Source organism: Prunus dulcis, chromosome 7 (genome assembly GCF_902201215.1).
Source record: "Prunus dulcis chromosome 7, ALMONDv2, whole genome shotgun sequence".
NCBI classification, from domain to species: domain Eukaryota; kingdom Viridiplantae; phylum Streptophyta; class Magnoliopsida; order Rosales; family Rosaceae; genus Prunus; species Prunus dulcis.
Genome location: NC_047656.1, coordinates 12850872 through 12872104, shown reverse-complemented (window position 1 = coordinate 12872104; position 21233 = coordinate 12850872). Strand labels below are relative to the sequence as shown.

The 21233-nt window shown below is 36.2% G+C and overlaps 1 protein-coding gene and 1 pseudogene across 2 annotated transcripts; both read right to left on the bottom strand.

The window, feature by feature from the left end:
• Window positions 1-963: 963 nt before the first annotated feature.
• On the bottom strand, window positions 964-3467 carry LOC117633667 (tyrosine-protein phosphatase RLPH2-like). The gene is made up of 4 exons (XM_034367340.1): window positions 2815-3467; window positions 1932-1999; window positions 1537-1716; window positions 964-1331 (listed from the first exon to the last, which is right to left on the bottom strand). The coding sequence occupies exons 1-4, from the start codon at window positions 3341-3343 to the stop codon at window positions 1161-1163; spliced, it is 948 nt and encodes a 315-aa protein (XP_034223231.1). The 5' UTR covers window positions 3344-3467; the 3' UTR covers window positions 964-1160.
• Window positions 3468-4210: 743 nt separating this feature from the next.
• Window positions 4211-11962, bottom strand: LOC117633666 (annotated as a pseudogene). The gene is made up of 20 exons (XR_004586691.1): window positions 11046-11962; window positions 10781-10901; window positions 10552-10640; window positions 10187-10271; window positions 9742-10032; window positions 9534-9624; window positions 8515-9415; window positions 8192-8352; window positions 7950-8053; window positions 7633-7798; window positions 7461-7532; window positions 7179-7315; window positions 6695-7027; window positions 6291-6581; window positions 6106-6189; window positions 5885-6018; window positions 5550-5777; window positions 5205-5376; window positions 4833-5087; window positions 4211-4733 (listed from the first exon to the last, which is right to left on the bottom strand). The product of XR_004586691.1 is annotated as a pleiotropic drug resistance protein 2-like (transcript).
• Between the last annotated feature and the right edge of the window lie 9271 nt (window positions 11963-21233).

Sequence of the window (21233 nt, the reverse complement as noted above, 5' to 3'; positions counted from 1 at the left end):
TCTCTCTCACTGTCTCTCCAGTCACTCTCATGGCCTTCGTTTTCAGTTGATTATTTTTGAAATCCCATTGGCTAACCTATAGCCCAGGCGATACCCCACTTGCAAGGTAAATTTAGCCCATTATATTTTGAAATTCAGAATCCGTCCCTTTGCTATGGAGATTTACATGTAAAGGTCATATTTTGCTGCAGCTCGCACATGCAGAAAAGGAATGATCCTCGGAAAGGAATATGCCTTCCATCAAATCATTGAATCAGATTATTGATAACAAGACACTAGTGGCAAGTGAAGTGTAATTCTTTGGTTCCTAGTGTGATTTGTCACTTGTCAATGTGCTTTTTGCATAAGAATGGGAATAGCTACAATAACAATGTTACCTCTACCTCTACCTCTACCTCTACAGTAAGGGTCTGTTTTGGAAGGGTTGTTTCAGAACTAAAAGCCCTTTTGAAAACATTTGACAAAAAAAAACTTGTTTTGGGGTCATAAAAGTGTTTTCTAAGGATGCTTCTTCATGAAGCACTTTGATTTTTAATAAAATTTTCAATGTGCTTATAATAAAAGCACTTACGAACATTAGTGCTTTCTACAAAAGCAGTCCAAAACGAGCCCTTACTTCCATCAAACTCTTATTGTAACCTTGCATCATGTGTGTATGATCCATTCTAGTATATAACTGCAACATTAGTTTCTAACAACGTTTGATGCACCAACTATCTCTCAAGGAGATTTCATCTCCTATTTAAGCTACATAGTTTACAATTTTATCATTTACGAACTGATGTGACATGTGCACAAAGAAAAAAAAAAAAGACAGATACGATCGAGTATGACAGGTAATGTTCAGTTTCTCTGGTTTGGTATTGAATGGCTCAAGCAGGCAAGAACCTAATAACAAGAAAATGGGAAAAAGGCAGGATTTGGAACTTGGAAGGCGGATAAGGTGAGGTGGAAGAACAAAACTGCAGTGAAGCTTCAATATCTTCCAAAGGTTCACACAAATTATATCATTATAAAATGATGCAACTGAACAATTTCTGATATACTAGCTGGTAACCAACATGTTCCATGCCTTGATTATAGGCTTTGCCAAAATGTTCTAGCAAATAGATAGCTTATTATGAGTCTATGACAATTTAGTATGTACCGCAGAGTTGAAGCTAGTTTGCCAAAACATCGGTATTGCGGACTATCTTCATGGTGGGGAGCACAACTGCAGCCACTGGTCTTTCCTCCTTACCACCGCCTTCATCAATGATCAGCCTGAGCCCTTCAATATGAAGTTTCCCGTGATGACCGCTTACGACAACAGTTGGATTCTCTGTCAGTTCCTATGAGACACAAAAACACCAAAAATCTACAGAATTCAGTTGCATTCCATTGTATGAGAATGTATAGCATATCTCAGTTAAGCCACAAACATGAAATTTTCATCATTGAATGTAAGCAATCTATAGAACACAAAATCATGGGATAATAAACTGGGAAGGTTTCATTAAAGTGGAATGCTGATGTTAAGAGGTAGAGAGCCATCACCTTTGGTATATTCCATACATTTTTCCTGTCACTCAAAGCCTCTACCCTAGGCACCCGGGTGTCTCTGGCTCTCAAAAATTCCAACTGCTGTTTGACGTCCTTATCTTTCTCTAAACCAGCGTGCACTGCGATCAATTTGCAGTATTTGATTCCATCCTCAGTCTCTACACACACATCATCCTGGAAAAAATGCACATCATCAAGACACACTAAGCTTCAGCATGTATTCCTATGGTTCTCAATTACTGCATTCTGCTCCAGGACACACAAAAGAATGGGAAAGTGAACCAGTTGAAATTTAAGTTTTCTTCTCACGTTTTACACAATGACTCTAGTTCAGATGCAATTGAGGGTACTGAAAAAATTAAGATAAGAGGAAATAAAACAGGGCTGACCTCTTCATGGACCCAAACCATATCAGCAAGAAACTTCTTATGTTCATCAGGAACTGCCTTAACCAAATCTGTCCACAACAATTGTTCTTCCAATTTAGAAAGTAACAAAACAAAATCCTAGCACGGAATTAACTAATAAAGCACACAATCCAGTCCAACTCCAAGTATAGACAGCTAGCTGACCACATAAAATTATTGAATACCATTAAGTTAATAACACAATTGTAAGCTCATAGTTTAGCAAACCCAACTTGGCATTTGTCAATTGCTATTGAAGAGAGCTGGAAATCACATGATTTGAATACGAAATACTTGAAAAATTAAGAGACCCATCAGCTGCCTTCAAATAGCTAAAAGAACATGGATCAAGCACAACCATTTCATTGCAAATTGAAATAATAAAAAACAAGAGATATTTAGTTATATATCCATTCTTAGCACTAAAACTATAAATAAACCCTACACCATTTAATTTCTATAAACAAACCCCAAAAATAACAGCTGGTCCTATTGAATTGAATTTTAATTATTAAATTACTTTGATGCGCTATTAAGTGTTTTGGTCTTTTTTTATGAGGTTTTTGGGTTAAGTTTGTTTTAAGAAATCAATGGCAGTTTTGTAATTTAAAAGAAGTTAAAAACTTTTTTGTTATGTTGTAAATGAACTTTGAGTGTATTTCTAAAGTCCATTTCATATAGGGTTTTTTTTATAATTTGAGCTGGGTATTATAATGAATCTCCCAAAAAACAATCATAACCACTCAAAACCAACAAACAGAGAATCAAACAAAATCAAAACACAGAGATCCCATCAACAACAAAAAAAAAATCCATGAATCAAACAAATCAAGCAAATCAAAATTCTTAATATTGAAACTCATACCAGCAGAACCATGAGGAACCCCATAAGACGCAAAGGTGGGCCCAGCATCATAAATCGAACCTTTGTACTGGGTATTTTTGACTGCATTAAACTTGTCCTTCATGCTACCAGCCCATCTCCTACCTTGCAAGTGCATTCTCTCATACCCATCACCCTTAAACCACCCTTCTCTCTCTTCATTGGCCTCATACTCCTTCCAAGTCACAGAAAACTCAGAGCCATCCAAAGGCTTAGGCAGGACCCCCACAAAGGCTGCAAAGGCCAGGTCATGGTTCCCAGACAGAAACACGTGTCTCTGATTTGGGTACTTGGAGGGCAGAGAGATGAGAAAATCCAAAACTTTTTTGGTGTCTGGGCCGCGGTCACAATAATCACCCAAGAAAATTATGAGGGCAGTGTTGAAATCTGAAGGGTCGATTGTGGTTTGAAGATTGGACCAGAGATTTTGGAGCTTGGTGTAGAAGCCATGGGTGTCGCCTATGCAGCAGACCACTCTGGGTTTCGTTGTGCTGGCTTTTGGTTCAGACATATTTTTTCCCGTCTTCGTCTTCTGTAAGATGCCTGATGCATCTGTGTATGTGGAATTTTGAGTTTTGAGGCCAACGGTTGTTGGGCTGGACTTTTCGGAAGTTGACAGGGAGACTTTGGAAGAGAGACTTTGGAAAAGGCCGAAGAGAGAGAGTTTTAAAAGAAGCCAAAATGGACAAATTGTCCTCATTTATTTTTGAATTTTCTAAGAATCTTTATATTTGCATATCTTTTGTTTAAAAAAGTCTTTCAGTCTTTCAATCTGACACTTAACTCCTAAAGTCTTTCTGTCTTTTTTGAAAAAAATTTTGAAAAAGTTTTGGCTTTTTTCAAAAGTAAAAGTTTTTTGTGGTTAAAACCTAAATTTACTTGAAAGGTCTTGAGGTTATATACGTGGTGGTGTTTGTTTAGCAGGCATGAACCTGTCTGGAAAAAATTACCATATTTATTAACCACCATCTTTTATAAAAGTAATTTACAAAAGATAAATGGTAAGGTCCGTAAATATGATACAAGTGGCATTACTTCTTGTGATTTACGTAAATAACTTTTATTTATATAAATTGTATAATTAATAATTTGATAAGTTATGACCAATTGAGTGTTAGTTGGATTGGTTTAGGTCTTTGGTGTGCTTCAAAGTGGTCTAGGTTTGCCCTCCTTTAGGGTTTAGGGTTTAGCATCTCAATGAGAAATTGCTGTTCAATTTGGCTAATTTGTATGGTTTTACAATTATTTGGTTACTTATTATGTTGGTAGCTTTAGGGGTTGGATGGGAGTGTTTACACTACATTGAAAAGAACAGATTGTTTAGAAGAAAAAAAAGAGAGAGAAAAAAAAAAGAAAAAAAAAAAAGAAGAAACATTCATGATCAAGAAAAAATAATACATCTCATTTTGGATACAGTAAATTATATATTACAAACAATACTCTGTTTACATCAAAGCATTTTGCCTGTGCCTATTATACCTGAACTGTAGCCGCTCATGTAGAAAAACCAGGACAAAAGAATACCATAATACACAAAAATGGGCAACTGTTTTGTTTCCCTCATCCTTGACTAACTGAAAATGCTATCCTATTTCTCTAAGACTGAGAATTGTAGAAGTGAAGCTGTTTATTTACCTCCTTTGGAAGTTGAGGAACTTGATTCCATAGGCAAACACAAAGAAGAAAAGCAGAACCCAGCCAACGTGTGCCGCGGCGACAGCTGGCAGGAAGTCATGCTCAAAACCCAAGTTATCCTTGAGGAACTTCTTCAATGGCATGGTACCATATCCAGGTAGCACAAGATCAGCATTTTTGTCACCCACTTGAGAGGTCACAAGGCCATAAAGTGTCCAGGCCACAGGTGAAGCCCAGTAGTACCACCTCCACCAGATAGGAATTTGCTGCAACAGATTGTAAAATATAAGCTCTTGTTATGCAAACACAAAATAGAGATTCAAAGTTGCTGTGGAACTTTGAAGTTTAATTTATATGTCCCGTACCGGCCTAGGAATGAGAAAGCCAGAAAACAAGTTCCAGAAACTGAGGAAGAAGGACATAACAATGGCAGCAATCTGGTGGCCTGGAGTTAGTGCAACCACCATCATACCATACATTGTGAAGTAGACGAAGCACATTAGAATGTAGTAGTAGAACCACAGGAATTTGCCTACTTTCCACTCAAATCCAATCATAGAATAGAGGAGAAGAGTGTAAATAAAAGTTTGAATTGCAACATAGATTGTCTCTATGGCCACCTGCAAAACAAGGGAGATAAGTCTTCAATGAAGTAAACAGAATTGAACATATCTGCTAAACTCATCAGCTTTACAAAGAAAAAAATTTCTAAACTATTTGCCAATTGTATATATTACCTGAGCAAATGCATAAGGCAGTTCAGAATACATCCCAGCAGCTCTTTCGCGGTAGAAAACTGTTCTTTCGATAGCAACAACAGATTGGACCGCGGAAGCATTGGTGGCTCCAAGGAAAAGCACAGCAGCATACATGGCTCCCAAAAGGTTCATGAGATCTTGCTGTTGGGTTCTGTTATAAGATAATTTTAATTTACATCAAATCAGATGCCAATAATATGATTTTGTTAATTATGCAGTTCGAATCGATCAATTGTACAGGGTCTTCAAAGGCACATGATGCATTTTCTTCGAACCAAAAAACTATGGAATTAAATGAATTAGTCCAAGGAAACCAGAGCTTACGTCTGCTGTCCCTTTTGCCAGAAGATAAGACCAAATAAACAACCAATGACTATTGTCATGAAGAATCGAATGGCATTGTACTGAGGGTTTCTCCAATAAGACCAATGCATTTTCCAGAAAGAGGCTTTGCACTGAACAGAGAAAGGTTGGGAGTATTTGGTTGGGAAGTAGAGATCCTTGGACCCTGGCGCCGCAGTACTAAGATCTTGGATAAGCTCCTGGTTCCTCCTAAAAGAACGTCGAGAGGAAGAGTGAGAATCATAAAACTAGAAATCCGAGGCTACCTGAGAAAGCAATTATCATTCAGAGAAAAGAAAAAAAAAATTCAGGCTTACTGGTAAAGTGAGGACTTGGCATAAATGTCTGCAAAGTCCACATCAAGTTGAGCCTCAACTGCAGGAGCAGTGACCTCAAGCATCCATGTAGCAGGATTGTAACCATCTTTGATCTTAGTGACCCCTGGGACGGCCTGTAGTTGGTTATAGATATTAGTCCATAGTGCATTAAAATCACTAATGAAGGATGTATACAAAATAAGAACCAAAGGAAAACTCACTTCAAAATATTCTACAAGCTTGTGAGATTGGCGACCGAGAGGTCCAGCATAAATGACTTGTCCTCCACGTTTCATCAGAAGTAACTGTGGCAAGTACAAATCAGGTTGAAAATATGTAAGATGGATTTATAGAGAGAAAAGAGAAAGACATTGAAGTAATAAGAGTCTCGGAAATTGAGTGACACCTCATCGAAAGCTTCGAAAATATCTATACTTGGCTGGTGAATTGTGCAGACGACAGTTCTCCCCGTGTCCACTGTGTTTCTCACAGTACGCATAACGATAGCAGCAGCCCTGGCATCAAGCCCAGATGTTGGTTCATCCATGAAAATGATAGAGGGGTTGGCAACCAGCTCCACAGCTATGGTTAATCTCTTCCTTTGTTCTGTTGAAAGACCATCTATTCCTGGAAGGCCAACGAGAGCATCTCTTATTGGGTTAAGCTCAACCAGTTCCATGACTTCTTCAACAAACATCTGTGTCCCCATTAAAAAGGAAAATGATCATACTTGGGATCATTGAAAAATAGGATTTCAAAGAAGATTCTGGTGAGGTCTAGCAAGGGATGATCATAGACCACACAACATACCTTTCGTGTTTGTGTCTTTACATCTGAAGTAAGACGGAGCCAGGCTGAATACAGGAGAGATTCGTAGACAGTAACATGAGGAGAATGAATGTCATTCTGTTCACAATAACCGCTAACACGAGCAAATGTTTCTTGGTTCTTTGGATAACCAGAGATGCTAATGCTCCCTTCAATATAGCCACCAGTCTTTCTTCCCGCTAAGACGTCCATAAGAGTTGTCTTTCCAGCACCACTAACACCTACAAGTGCTGTCAATATGCCTGGTCTAAAAGCACCGCTGACATCTCGTAGCAGTTGAAGGCGATCTTCTTCAACTCCTTGACTCTTCATTTCCTGAAATGAGATACCAGATGTTCACTTCAGCATAAACCCTTTAACTATTTGTATTAAAAGATAACTTCTTCCATTGAAAAGGAGACTGTTTCGTAATCGAAAAGGAGTATGTAAAACATCAGTAGTGAAATGTTTAAAATGAATGACTTACAGCAGGCATATCCACGTAGTAGTTCACATGGTTAAACGCAAGTGAAAGGGGTTGGAAGGGCAAAACCATTCCTTTCTTTGGTGCATGATCTGAACCACCAACAATTTCTGAATAACTTTTCACTGCCATATCTATATCTGTAATTATTCATGAAAAGGTCAGGCATATAACAATTTCTTTTCAATATTAATCCCAAATTATGATGTCCTTTTCCATCAGAATGCTCAAACTTTTGATGGAAAAGAAACCAAAAACTATAGGGGAGAAGACAAATGTGCAAACCTTCACTTGATGTCTTCTTTCTCTTTCCCTCGCTTTCATCATCAGCTATGACAGCTTTTGTATCTCCAAGAGCTGATTGATTTCCAAATATAAAAAAAGAAGAGGGTTGTCAATTGTGGAACTTCATTTCCATAAACGAAAAAGAGTAGAATTTGAAATGAGATGAACTTACGGTTCAGAAAAGTCAATGCTGCAATGAAGAAAATGTTGAAGAGAAAAGAAAACCCAAATAGTGCTCCAACACATATCCAATACCAATATTCATCTGTGAAGAATCCTCTAGACTTGAGGAGGACTCTCCCAACTGTAGTTTCATTAATTCTCGGATCTGGATTTGGCTGCGGTCAATAAGAATTATCAATATTTGCTTACATGTTTGAGAATTCAAAGCTAATACACCATACATATATGTGCAACATATGCATGAGTGTGCTTGCATGGAATGAAAAATCGTCCAATGATGACAATCAAACAACTGAGAAATCTTACCGCACTCCATCTTTTATCGAGAAATTCATTCATGACGATTGCATTCTGTCCATACATCATAGGAGAGACATAGTAGCCCCATAACATCCAAGGCTCAATGTCGTCTGCAGTCATAAGAAGAAAGATGGCTTAGATTGAATTCATTATATTGAACTACCATGAAAAATCTGAAACTTATTAAAACGTATTAACAACTTGCTTTAACTACAAGAAGGTGATTAAAGTTAAGATTGATCACATACTTTTGGCAACAATAAATCCTCCCAGCACAAATACCATTAGCAAAGTAAAGGTGCCAAGTGTATTTGCAACAACTTGTGTTCTTCCCAGTGCGGCAATGAACCGAAAGAGTGACAGAGCCATCTGATGTATGCCAAAGAATGCCAAGAACTGTTTGAAAAATCTGGAGCAGTGAAGAGTAAAGATGTGTGAGTAAGTAGAGCTCTAAACACACTAGTTGAAACCATAATCAAACTGAATTCCATAATTTAAATACGGTTTTTTTGGAGATGCTAGCAGCTGAAATTGATAAGATTTGGAAACTGAAAACGTGAACTTTATTTACCTGCTAGCAGCTGGAGCAAATCCAATGGTGTAATAGGTAAGAATGATCCATATCCATGATTCCATAAATGATAGGGGGATCCTGAGGACCCAAATAGGCAAACCAAAAGCCCATGCAGGATAAAACAAGAAATCCCTCTGCTTATAGAAAACAGGAAGCCTGAAAACTGTCATTGCCAGTTCAGCCATACCATTAAACATCACATTAATCAGACTGAAAAACAGTGCACCGAAAAATTTTCCTCCATCTTGTACTGTGCCCACCGGCATTTCTGTCCTAAGGAACACAGTCAGGGCAATCAGTGACATGATTGTTATCTGGGTGGTCTTGAACACGTATACGAAAGAATTGCGCTTCATTAGCAGCCACTCCCTTGAAAAACATGCCTTGAACAATTCCCAGTTTGAAATACCATATTTCTCAGTTACCAGTGCAGCTGGATGAGCCCTGGACTTGTCATAAGGAACTCCAAGATCAGCTGCAAGCTGTTGGCCAGTGCGAAAAAAGCTGAAGGATTCAACAAACTCAGGAACTGCAATATATCTATAAGGTTGGTCCTTCTTAAACCAATATTGTTCTTGGTCCTTCTTGGATGTTACTTCTTGCAAAAAGTCAGCAACTCCTTTCCTTTCAGGGCATTTGAAGCCCATGTATTCAAAGAACTCTAGGACGCTCTCGCGCGGGCCTTGGTACACAATCTGACCTTCGGAAAGTAAGATAAGGTCATCAAACAGCTCAAATGTCTCTGGTGCTGGCTGAAGAAGAGAGATGACCATGGTTACATCCATTATGTGAACCAATTGCCTCATGTATCTGCATATCTGAAAGGTAGTGGAACTGTCTAACCCTGTTGAAATTTCATCCATCAAAAGAACCTTTGCTGGTCCTACCAACATCTCCCCTGCATATTGTTCAAGCAAAATCCATTAGACTGGTATGTACAATTATAAATGGACCCAAATTGTATTAAACAAAAATTGATGTACAAAATTAGTAAAAATATGGTCCAAAGAACATACCAGTCGTCACACGCTTTTTCTGTCCGCCAGAAATACCCCTTCTCATATCATCACCAACCATAATATCAGCACAGATATCCAATCCAAGTATCTGTTGAAGATTTTATTTATTTATTAATTAGTCAGAATTTCTAAATTCATTGGCTTGCTCAAAGATGAAATACATGTATACATAATACCAGCAGAAAAAATGGAGGCAATTACAAACCTTGAGAACATAATCTGTGACCAAACTAGTCTTCTGGCCTGACACTGAGGTGGCTTTCATGAATGCATCAATCTCAGGGTCTGGCTTAATTCCTGCTTCTTTCTCTCTTCTTGAGAGTTCTGCCAACATTTGATATCTACTTCCCACACCCAAACACCGTCCCGAGAAATCTAATGTCTCTCTCACTGTCATTTCTCCATAGTGAAGATCATGTTGACTGATATAAGCACATGTCCTCTTAGGAACAAACTCATTCAACTCATGACCACAGTAGGTGATTTTCCCAGACACCTGTTCACCATTTTCAAGCCATCAGCAAACAAATGGTAAAAGGTAAGCAGAACCCACAACCAAGCTTAGTGTGCAAACTGATACAGTAAAGAGGAGATTGTAAGAGAGAGAGAGAGAGAGAGAGAGAGAGAGAGAGAGAGAGAGAGAATTTTACCCTTAGGTCATCATCAAGCTTCCCTGCAAGTGCCAGTAACAAGGTTGTTTTGCCTGCACCTGGAGGACCCAGAAGTAGGGTCATCCTGGAAATTACCAAATCAGGTAACAGTTAACATCATCAAACCAGTAGTAAAGTAAAGGACAAGCCAACACCATATACTTCCATGGAATGAAAGTACAAATCAATCATATGCCCAAATTTGAAAATAGTTTTTTGCATCAACCCCCAAACCTATACACAGCAAACATTCTGTTTCTTTGGCTGTTTGCTCAGTCAAAGTACCATTGACTGCTTGACAGCATCAACCCCATATCCTATCCTAATTGGAAAACAAAAAGACTTATAATTTCATATACATATACCTGGAGGGTCTCACTATTCCACTAACGTCTTTAAGTATCTGGATATTTCTCTTCTTTGATGGAGCAAGCTTAAGCAATCCCAGAACACTCTGCAGCCCACAAAACCATTTCAGTAAGAGAAACAAAATCAACCCCACAAAAATCTAAACCCAATAAAAAAAACAAAACAAGTAGAACTTTTATCAAGGAAAAGGAATTTATTCAAGAAGAAACTTAAAAGAAATTAAACCTCAATAGTGTTCAAGGTAGCATTAAGCAGAGTAGGCAGTGCTCTGCTCCCCACATACACATCTCCTTCGATGGACAGCTTCTCGAACCGAACTTCAATCTTCGGAATCTCAATCCCCACCCTACACAACACAAACCACAAAACCCAAAATTAAAAATTAAAAACAAAAACAAAAACAAAAAAAGCAAAAGAATTTTCCTTTTGCAAGAAAAACAAAGACATAGGTTTTTAAGACAAAGTCTCAAAGAGTCTCAGACAGACAGACCTATCAGTTCTGTCCCTAAGTCTCCTCAAAAACCTTTCATTGTCATCTTCCACAACCTTCAATATGCTCTCCATCAAATGCTTCTTATCCTGCATTCCCAGCTTGGTCACATCCACGTCATCAGTCACCACTTTGCCATTGTCAAGCACCTGCCTCAGCATCCCTCTTCTCAGCCGATCATAAGTCGGCAGCCGCTCGATCGCGGCCCACCGGAGTTCTTCCTCCTCATCCTGCCTCCCGCTCCGGCTGAACACGTCCGGCGGCGCCTGCCACACCTCCCGGAAGCTCGTGGATGCCCAGCTCCGCTTGCTTCCAGAGGCCCAGCTCCTCCGGCTGCTGGTCGACCTCGCCAGATCATCCCCGGCTAAAGCCGCCGCCATTTCGATCCAGATATTATCACGACTGTCGGTATAACAACTCCTTAAGTACTCTCAACAGTCGCAACTGTTTTCTAAAAACCGCCGCAACAGACAGAAGACAACGGTTTCTAACAACCGCGCCAACAAAAACGGTGTCGATCTAATCCGACACAGTCAGACTGTTCTGTTAATCACTTGAGGTTTCCCCACGGTTTTCTAAAGACGGCCGCCACGAGCAGTTTTCGTGACAGCTACGTTTTAGAGACGCTCTTGACCAGTAGAGAAAGTCGTTGTACGGACTCAAACGCCGGTACTTCGAATGTTATAACAACCTTAACAAAGCATCGCTGGCCATAGGACGTCGCATGTAGCTGTTGTGGCGGCCATGACTGGCCGCGTCACAAAGGAGAGATAGAGAGAGAGAGTGAGTGGTGTGGGGGGAGATTTTTGGGGAAGGTGATGAGAGAAAATGGACGTTGGGGGGTTATATTAGTGAATTCCATATTTATAGCGGCAGGGCTGCACTTCAGGTTTGAATTTAAGGAAGCTTCACATTGGTGCTGATGTTGAGTATTTTATTTTCTTTATTTCCTTTTGGTTTCTTTCTCGATAGATTTTTCTTTTTTCTTTTTTTCAGACACTGCTTCTTCTACAGCTCACTTTTGCTTCACTTTTAATATTAGGTACTCAATCTCATTGCTTATTGTTTTGTTTTTTATGTTATTTTATACAGTGTATATATGTTTGTGTACCTTTTTTTGACAAGTGGGTGAAGCAAACTAGCAAGATTAAAAACCAAGTAACTTAAACTGCAGTAAAAAGTTGAAGCATGTTAATTCTAAGAAGACGGAATAATTTAGTGGAATTCGGTTGATTCAAAGGGAAAAAGCTGACTGAGAAAATGAGGTATTCGAGTTTGAGTGCAAGGAGACGGATTCACTGTTCTAATCAACTGGCTTAATTTACTAAACAAATTCCCTTACCATAATACTAGGGTTGTTTGTTTTACAAGATTTAGAGAATCAAATGAATTTAAAAGTGACTAGATCTAAAGTGATATATTATAGAGAATGGGGTGGTTGGTGTGCAAATGTGTTAATAGATCTCACACGCACACGGATATGTAGACAATTATTTCTTAAACTAGAAATGTTTTGTACGATCATTAAACTAATCAAAATATTGGTTGTAAATTGCAGTATTGGCAGTGGACGACAACTGAGAGCAACCAAATATTAAGTAATTACCTAAATGCAAGTAATCTTCTCTCCAATTTTCTTTTTTGAACGAGGTCCATACACATGCAAAGAGATCTTTCTTAGCATCAGAGGTGGTGCTGATAGGGAGTCGAAGATCACCGGCTGAAACTTTGATCCCATGGCCACGGGGACAAAAAGTTGACTAAAGCAGTGGACATGTGTAAGAGAGACATGTCTTTCAACTCCTCGGCAAACCAGTACCACAAATATATAAATGTGAATTTAAACAAGCACGGAAACAATTTCTTTTCTTCTAGAAACTTTTTATTACATCATAAACATTATATAAACGGATAAGTTGAAGTGTTTAAGCTGGAAAACTGTGGCGGAATGATTTATGTAGCTTTTTGTGCCGTGGGTGACCTAAGATTGGATCGAATCTGCTGCGTGCCAGATGCTTTGTATCTGGATCTTCTAGTTCTAGAAGACCACAACATATATCTAGCTGGACCTTCTAGAAAGACACAATTATAGAATTTTTTTTTTTAGGGCAATCAATATATTTAGCATGATAATATCATCTAATCCGGGTTTTTTATGTGGAAAAAAGCAATAATTGTAATTTTTTTAGTACATGATAAGTATTCATAAATTAAGTAAGCACAAAGATCATCAGTTACAATGATACAAATACCCACAAATGGGTAATACAAATATGAAAGCATGGTAACTACATATATGCCACATTAGATCAAAGAAATTTTAGCATAAAAGCCGCATGCCTGAACAAATCAAACATGAATTGCAACGACTACCAACTACAACTTTTAAACTCTTACAAATAAAAAAACTTTGTATTAAGTACATTATCCTATTATTTCATAATAAATATTATTTTCATAGAAAAAAAGGAAGACGGTAATTAGATAATAAATAAATAATTTGTGTAAGGCACATAGGAAAATCATACCCAACGATATATATTTGTGTGTGCATTAATATATAAACACTAACGTTTATATATATATATATATATATTTGTGTCTGCATTAATATATCGTATGTGACAAACATTTTGAAATTTAAAACAAATTAATGTGTGAGTAGTTAAATTTTGCAATAAATTCCAAATAATACAACCACAAAATTGGGTAAACTATAATTAAGGGTACTTTATATATATATATATATATATATATATATTTGTGTCTGCATTAATATATCGTATGTGACAAACATTTTGAAATTTAAAACAAATTAATGTGTGAGTAGTTAAATTTTGCAATAAATTCCAAATAATACAACCACAAAATTGGGTAAACTATAATTAAGGGTACTTTTGGAATATAAAAAGTACAATAAATCAGATTTTAAGCTTAATTAGGTAACTTGCTGAGTTGCCATTGGGTTTTACTTATAATAAATTGGATTTTCTTCATAGAAAATTAAGACAATGGGTTGTAGGTAAGAAAAAATTAGTTTGAATGGGGAAAACTACATTTACTAAATAAAAAATAAAAAAACAAGTTGAGACTATAACAATCAAACACCCAACTCACAAGGAGTTGATGTAATTATTACAAAACAAGAAACATCAAACACACATCAATCAAAAGCCAACAGACCCACTATCATCGCTTATGCCTTCACCACCAAAATCGCCGTCATCGCAGCCTTGGAAACAGAGAACACCACCAAAATTACAGACAAGAGCCAAAACATATCTAACCACCAACATATCCAAGCAGATCTTGGTAAAAATAAATAAATTTTAAAAATTTTAAAAAAATCCAAGATCCAAAGCAAATTTAGGCACAAATAACCTCCTCCATTTAAAATCCTAAATCCAGAAGGTGGAAGGGAGAAAGGAGGAGGGAGGGAAGGAGAGAGAGGGAGAGAGGAGGATGAGTGCCTCCTCCCCCTCCGGAAACACCTAGTGCTGCCTAGAAAGAGATGGTTGAGAGATAAATTTCTAGGTTTAATCCGAGTTTAACATGCAACGCTTTTCTATTTTGCGAAGAAAAGATGATTTTATGCCTTTGATCATAATTTTCATTCATTGATTCTATTTTTCCTTTCATTGTAGTTATTTTGTTTTAAAAAGAAAAAGGAGATTGTAGAATCCCTATAATTTTCGTTCAAATAGAAGTACTCTTGTAATTACATTTTCCCTCAATGTTTTAAAAGGAGTATATATTCAGCTGTGAAATCTGAGCTTCAGCCTCGAGCTCATGCGTGCCTTTCATGCATGTCATATATGTTTATTTCTTTCTTTTTATATATATTCTAAAGAGTGCTACTATTTCCACCCATATGTCTTATTTTTTCACCTACCTTGTTTTCAATCTCTCTCATGCGCACACACACCCATATTTTTCTTTTGCTTTTTCTTTTTGTTTGAAATCCACACGCATCTTCATACGCAACCCACCAAACAAAACGAGGTCAACGTCTTTCTCTCCTTGTGTTCTTCAGAAATTAGGAACCAAAAGAAAACCTAAACTTACAAACTCATAACCCCAATTTTATTTTCAGTCACACATAGTCCAATCGTTTTCTTTCTTCTCTAACTCTAAAGCTCAAGTAGTCCCATAATTACATCGACTTTGAGCTTTTGGGGGCAACTCTAAAACTGACAGAAACCCATGGCCATTTCCTTTTCTTCCTTTGTCTCTTTCTTTCCTTTTAATTTCAAACTCAAATAACACATCTCTTGCAGTCTCTGAAATTAAAAATAAAATTAAGCAAATGTGTTTTCATTTTATGGAACTGATAGAGCAATCAATGTGAGTTTTTTTTGTGGGTGGTTAAATGTTTGTAAGGTCATGGTGTTGACTGTTGGGTTTTCGCCAGAGGAGAAGGTTGGGGTGGGGGAGGGAGAGGGCGATTGGGGTGGGGATAGGCTAATTGAAGAATTTTTTTATTGTTTTTTATATAAATTTTTTTATTGTAATAGTAAATATGAAAATACAATTAAAGGGTATTTTAGGAATAATGATGGGTGGAAAAATAGGTTTGTGTTTATTCAAATTTATAGGGTGGATGAAAAGATAAAGTGGGTGGAAAAATATGACACAGGGTGAAAATAGCAGCACTCATTTTAAATTATTCTAAATTAATATCTAATGTTGTTGAGAGTTGAAATTAAATTCATTGGTTTTATTGGTTTTAATTTCTTGGCATGTTGATCTGATGACCTAAGACAAGAGTGGGGGCTCAAACACTATGAACCAAAACCCTGTCCTTACCCACTCTTGGCATGTTGGCGTGTTGGTTTTATTGGCCTTCGGTTTCATACAAATTTTTCTGCAGGAATTAAAGATCAACTTGGAAGATGTCGTTAAAATCTACATCTAATTTGTTTCTTTTGACGTTTTCTTGCTGAAAAGAATACATTAATAATGATTGAAACTAACATTCATTGATTCGTGTGGGTTTCGTAACTCAATAAGTAACTGAAAAGTATTAGAAAACATTTTCTCCGTGGAAATTTTAGGACAATTGAAAAGACTTTTGACAATATGAGTTGTTGATGCTTAAACCATAGTGGAAACACTGGCCAATATGGTCAACTCTGCAATTTCGGTGGCGTATGATCAATGATGACATCTCCATGCTCCTCTTTCAAATTAATGAAAAGATGAAGATACACATTGTGTTGTGTGCTTGATGTTGTCGGTATGTTTTGAATTAAGCATGCGTGGTTTCTAATATGTCTCCTTTTTTTTTTCTTTTTTTCTTTTTTGTAAGTCCTCGTCTTGTTCAGTTGACTTTGCATGCATCTCATAGAGAACGTTCAACGGTTTGGACCGACTCCACTGTGTGTAGTCACTTCTAGTCCCGTCTCCATTAAAATATAAAGAAAACCTCAACTATTTCTAGTCAATTGGACTATACTGAAAAGAAAATAAAAGAATGTTATTGTTTAGAGTTCATGCGTTGAGAAATCTGATTATCCGGTATACATAAAATTGGTGTAAATATAATTCGATCATTAGGTATTCTTAATATTATGTTATGAGTGATACACTAATTATCAATTAATCATAATAATTGATGTATTAAGTAAACCCACTTATTACCTAATGTAATAATTGTTATCTCTCTATTATTATTTTATGAAAGAGAATTTGCATGTTACGAGGATATCACTATTTTTGTATTCACATCCAATCACGTTCCGTAATGTAAAATCATATCATGTATGGCGCAACGTAATTAATTGAGGATAGCCCCAAAACATTGCTACCCGGCATGTACAAAATTTTCTACTATTTTGTGTTGCACATTTCTTATACTATGAGCATCCACAATGATGCTCTCTATTTCTTAGCTAAAATTTAGCTAAAAATATAAGAAAGTTATTTTATGAGCTCTTTAAAAAATTTCAATTCCAACAATACTTTCTAATTTAGATAGTCATAAATGTTATAACTCTTTTTTGATTAATCCATCTTTATTAAAAAATAAAACAAAAAATAGTTAGCATTAAATAAACGTTTGAAATACTCATTAAATAAAATAACATTAAATTATAAAGAGCAACTATTAGTCGTTTTTCTCTCATCAAATTTAGGAGTTTCCAAAGAACTCCCCTATTTTAGGAGCTGGAGTTGCCTTTTTATTATTCTGCTTAAAATTTATCTAAAAATATAATTTAGAAAACTCATTATGAATGCTCTAAAAATGTCTTCCAAATGGGCAATGGCAACTCAGAACGAGAAATCAATAGATTGCCTACAGTTTATAGTCTACTCTCTTCCCAATGAACCCCACCCCAACAACTAACACGTGGCACAGAGAAGACAAAACTCTCCCTTTCATGCACTACGGGTGTGGGGCCCCGTATGTCCATTCCATCTATAACTTGCCAACAAAACCCATTGATACCCACCCCTCTCTTCACAAAATCTACCAGTACCAACTCAATCTGATCACACTAATGTTGTAATTAATGGCTACTAATTTAGTCACAAAGATTTTTCTCTTTGCCATAATGTCAAATCAGTTAGACAATTGGAGAAAAGAAATTAGAGGGAAATTATTGAACTCAACGAGTTCAACAAACGATAAATTATTTTGACTCAGAGTTTGTCAATTTCTATATTCTAACTCATTTTGAATGTAAAAGATTTAGAAAACGATTCGAATAAAAGATTGAACGTAAAGATACTTTTGTCTTAACGTAATTAATTAGTGTAAGAAGTTTGTAGTCGTTAAGAGTAATTATTTATGTATTCGAGGTCATGTGTCTAGAATTCTCCTCTCTCAATATCACATCATTTGTACCCCAAAAAAAAAAAAAGTAATCAAAAGTTAGAATAATTTAAACAAGGTCATTTGATGTGATTTTCTAAATTTTAATGAGAAGCTTCTTTGATAGTAGTAGTTATGTCTTTCGTTATGTATTTTAGACATAAAATTAAAATACGAATCCAGCCGTCACATAAAGTTTTTCTAAAAATGATTAAGCAGTGACATGTGAGTCTGTGACTGCAAATGCCAGGTGGCAATTCTCTGTTGGTCTTTGGTGGGTCCAATTTCTGAGATTGAATGCACGTTGGATACTTATGAATAATCATAGATGGATGAGCGAGATATACAAGAAGGGTATTATCTTTGTGTTTGTTGATGTACGCGTACGTATAAGAAAAGGATGCCACAGACAAACAGTTTAAATCAAATCCAAGCCTTTTTCTTGGTCTTGGAGGTTGATTGATTGCATGTTCTATTTTTTCCACAATCTAAGAAACTTTATGAATACAAAAATTCTCCAATGTATATATCTGAACGTTATTGTCGTGCAAATATTCGAGTAGAAATTCTCCTATATATATTTATATGAAACCCTCCTACAGCAAACTTTGTATTTGCTTTCATGGGAAATTAATTTATTTTTTCTTTTAAAAAAAGAGACAAAATCCAGCAATCTGCAGAAGGCATCAGTCAATTGAGTCAATGAGACTGATACAATATGAAGCAGGTATTATTTGTTTTTTCTATTAGTGCAGCATATCATACGTCAAGGCTCCAATTTTAAGGTTTTAATCTATTCATTTCATTGATATGCATGACATATAATTTAATCTTTTGTAACAATCAAGAGGGTCAACAATTTTAGTTTAGGTCGACTCAGGCCAGTAAATTTAATTATAATATAAGTGCAAACACATGCCTAAGATGCCAACTATTTCTCTAATTAACACACTATCTCATTCACATGTGTTTAAATTGCTAGATTATGAGTTCGTATTTGATTTCATAAGCACAATTTATAAATATTAATTTGACGAATGGTTCAAATTTACAGTATAACAAACTCGACTCGTAAAAGAACATTTCTAATCATGTTTCTGCCAAAGCTTATTGGCTGCTCCTGCTCTTGCTCATATCACATTTATTATATATTCTTTCTAAACAACAATTAGGTGATGGTATGAGAAAATATTGGGACAGATTATACGAACCCTAAATGAGAGGGATCGTATAAAAGGTAGAAGCTCACATGGTGAACATTCCCAATGTCTAGCTTGATCGATCTGTCATATTTGTTGTCACCATGTACAAGAGTGAAGGTATTTTAAATGCTCCTTGCATGAAAAGGAAAATAATAATACTAAACTACATGTTAGTTAAATAAAATCTGTACTAGTCCCATTTTATGCTTAAAATAATTCAAAAAATTTTAACCTAAGCTATTGTCAATTTTGAAAGTGACTTGATTCTAATATTCTTTCTCTTGATCCTCTCTCCTTTGTTTTTTGCTCAAAATAAAATATAAGTTTCTATAATTGGAATCCATGTGTGGGGTACTAGTATTTGAAATTTTGTTCCCACAATTTTTTTATTAAAGAGAATGGGTGATTTGTACTTAAGATCCCTTTCGAACACTAAGAAGAGAAGCACCATATGCTTTTTTTAATTTTTAATTTTTAATTTTTTATATACAAGTGATATTCTACTTAAATTTAATCTACACTACGGAGCGGTGGATTCGAACTCGGGTGTAGAGTGGAGAGCACATCCGCTCTAGTCAATTTGGCTAAGCCCATATATGCTTGTTAATCATGGGCTTAATCATGTTAATTAGTTTGTAATTAATTTGTAATAACTATGTGTTGTTTGATATGATATTGGGAAATTTGGGTTAAGAAGATTCTTCGTTGCCCTATTTTGGACTACATTCCGCAAGCAAGTGTATTCACTTCTAGTTAATGTCCGTGGGAGCGAGGACAGTTTTTAAATTCTAAACTAACCCAAACCAAACCCAACATCACCAAAACCATTTTTTTAAAATATGAATTAAAGCCATATTAAAAAGGGTGCTCATTTTTACTCTTTTTCAATCCAGCAGGGTCCAAGGTGTGTGTATTATCTGATTGCTTTTATTAGGTCATTCTCATTGGCAAGCAATGAGATGCTTTTTGCGATCCTCTCTCTTTCTTTTGAAATTTCATTTCCTGCATTGTTGAATATTCTTTTGCCCTATTTGATAAAAGAAAAGAAAAGAAAGACAAAAGAAGAAACTACAACAAACCATTAAAGTGGCATGAAGCTTTTTCATTGCAACCAATCTCTCTCTCTCTCTCTCTCTCTCTCTCTCTCTCTCTCTCTCTCTCTCAAGAAGTTCCTTCAAATCTAACCTTTTTCTATTTTCAGAAATATAGAGGTTCTTTTTCCATTTTTCTTGTTGTGAAACTTGTTTAGTCTTTATTTATTTATTTTATCACTGAATAAACCATGTTCTTCCCTTTACGTACAAATTGTAGGCAAAGGTTATAGATGCTAAAATTGGTCTGTTCGAGAGGATAGAGATATATACAACCCAAATGAAACTGAGAATGATTGTCATTATTCGACCAAGCTTGTAATAATAAAGTCTAAAAGAGTGTAGTAGACGTGAAGTTCATTATTATTAAACGAAGAAAAATAAAATGAAAGGAAGAAACACACTGGGTCCTGGGAAGTTGACGACTCCAATCATGATTAAAAACAGTAATCACACAAGCCGAAGTGTGATGCCGACCTGTAAAACAACAAAAGTCACGGGAGAAATTATTGTATGATATACTGGAATGCCGCTAGATAGTGTTATTAATTCATATATTGTAATATAAGTGGACAATATGTTTATACTATTAGTTACACCACGTAATGTTATCTTAGCGGAAAAGTGTTCGGTTTTAGTCTTCGGATTCAGATTCATCAACTAGCTCTTGTCGGATTTATGCTCTCAAACCATTCTTGGTCAGTTTGCACTAAAACTATGGGTTTAGGTAGTCATGGATACATTTTGTAGGGTCGGCCATGGCTGCTTTGTTCCCTCTTTTTCTTTGTGCGGAACAAGGAAAAGTCGAATTGTAAAAGCCCAACGTTTTAGTGAGAGCCGCATTTCAATGCTACAGACGATAAGCATCCAGTGTGATTTTCTTATGTATACTGTTGAGAAGTTTCTTAAAGCAGATTTTAGGTATCTGTCATTCTTATGAAAGAAAATATGCTCCACATGCAATCAGAATCATTCATCAAGACCAATTTTCAGAAACAAAAGCATTGCAAGGAATATTTAAACTCATCCATAGCGAACTTGAATCATGCAATTAGAATCATTCATCAAGACAAATTTTCGG

Coding starts and splice junctions, on each gene's coding strand:
- LOC117633667 (XM_034367340.1), bottom strand. CDS start 3,343: ATGTCTGAACCAAAAGCCAGCACAACGAAACCCAGAGTGGTCTGCTGC. Junction 1,717..1,931: donor TGGTTTGGGTCCATGAAGAG/GTCAGCCCTGTT, acceptor CATTTTTTCCAG/GATGATGTGTGTGTAGAGAC. Junction 1,332..1,536: donor ATGTATGGAATATACCAAAG/GTGATGGCTCTC, acceptor TGTGTCTCATAG/GAACTGACAGAGAATCCAAC.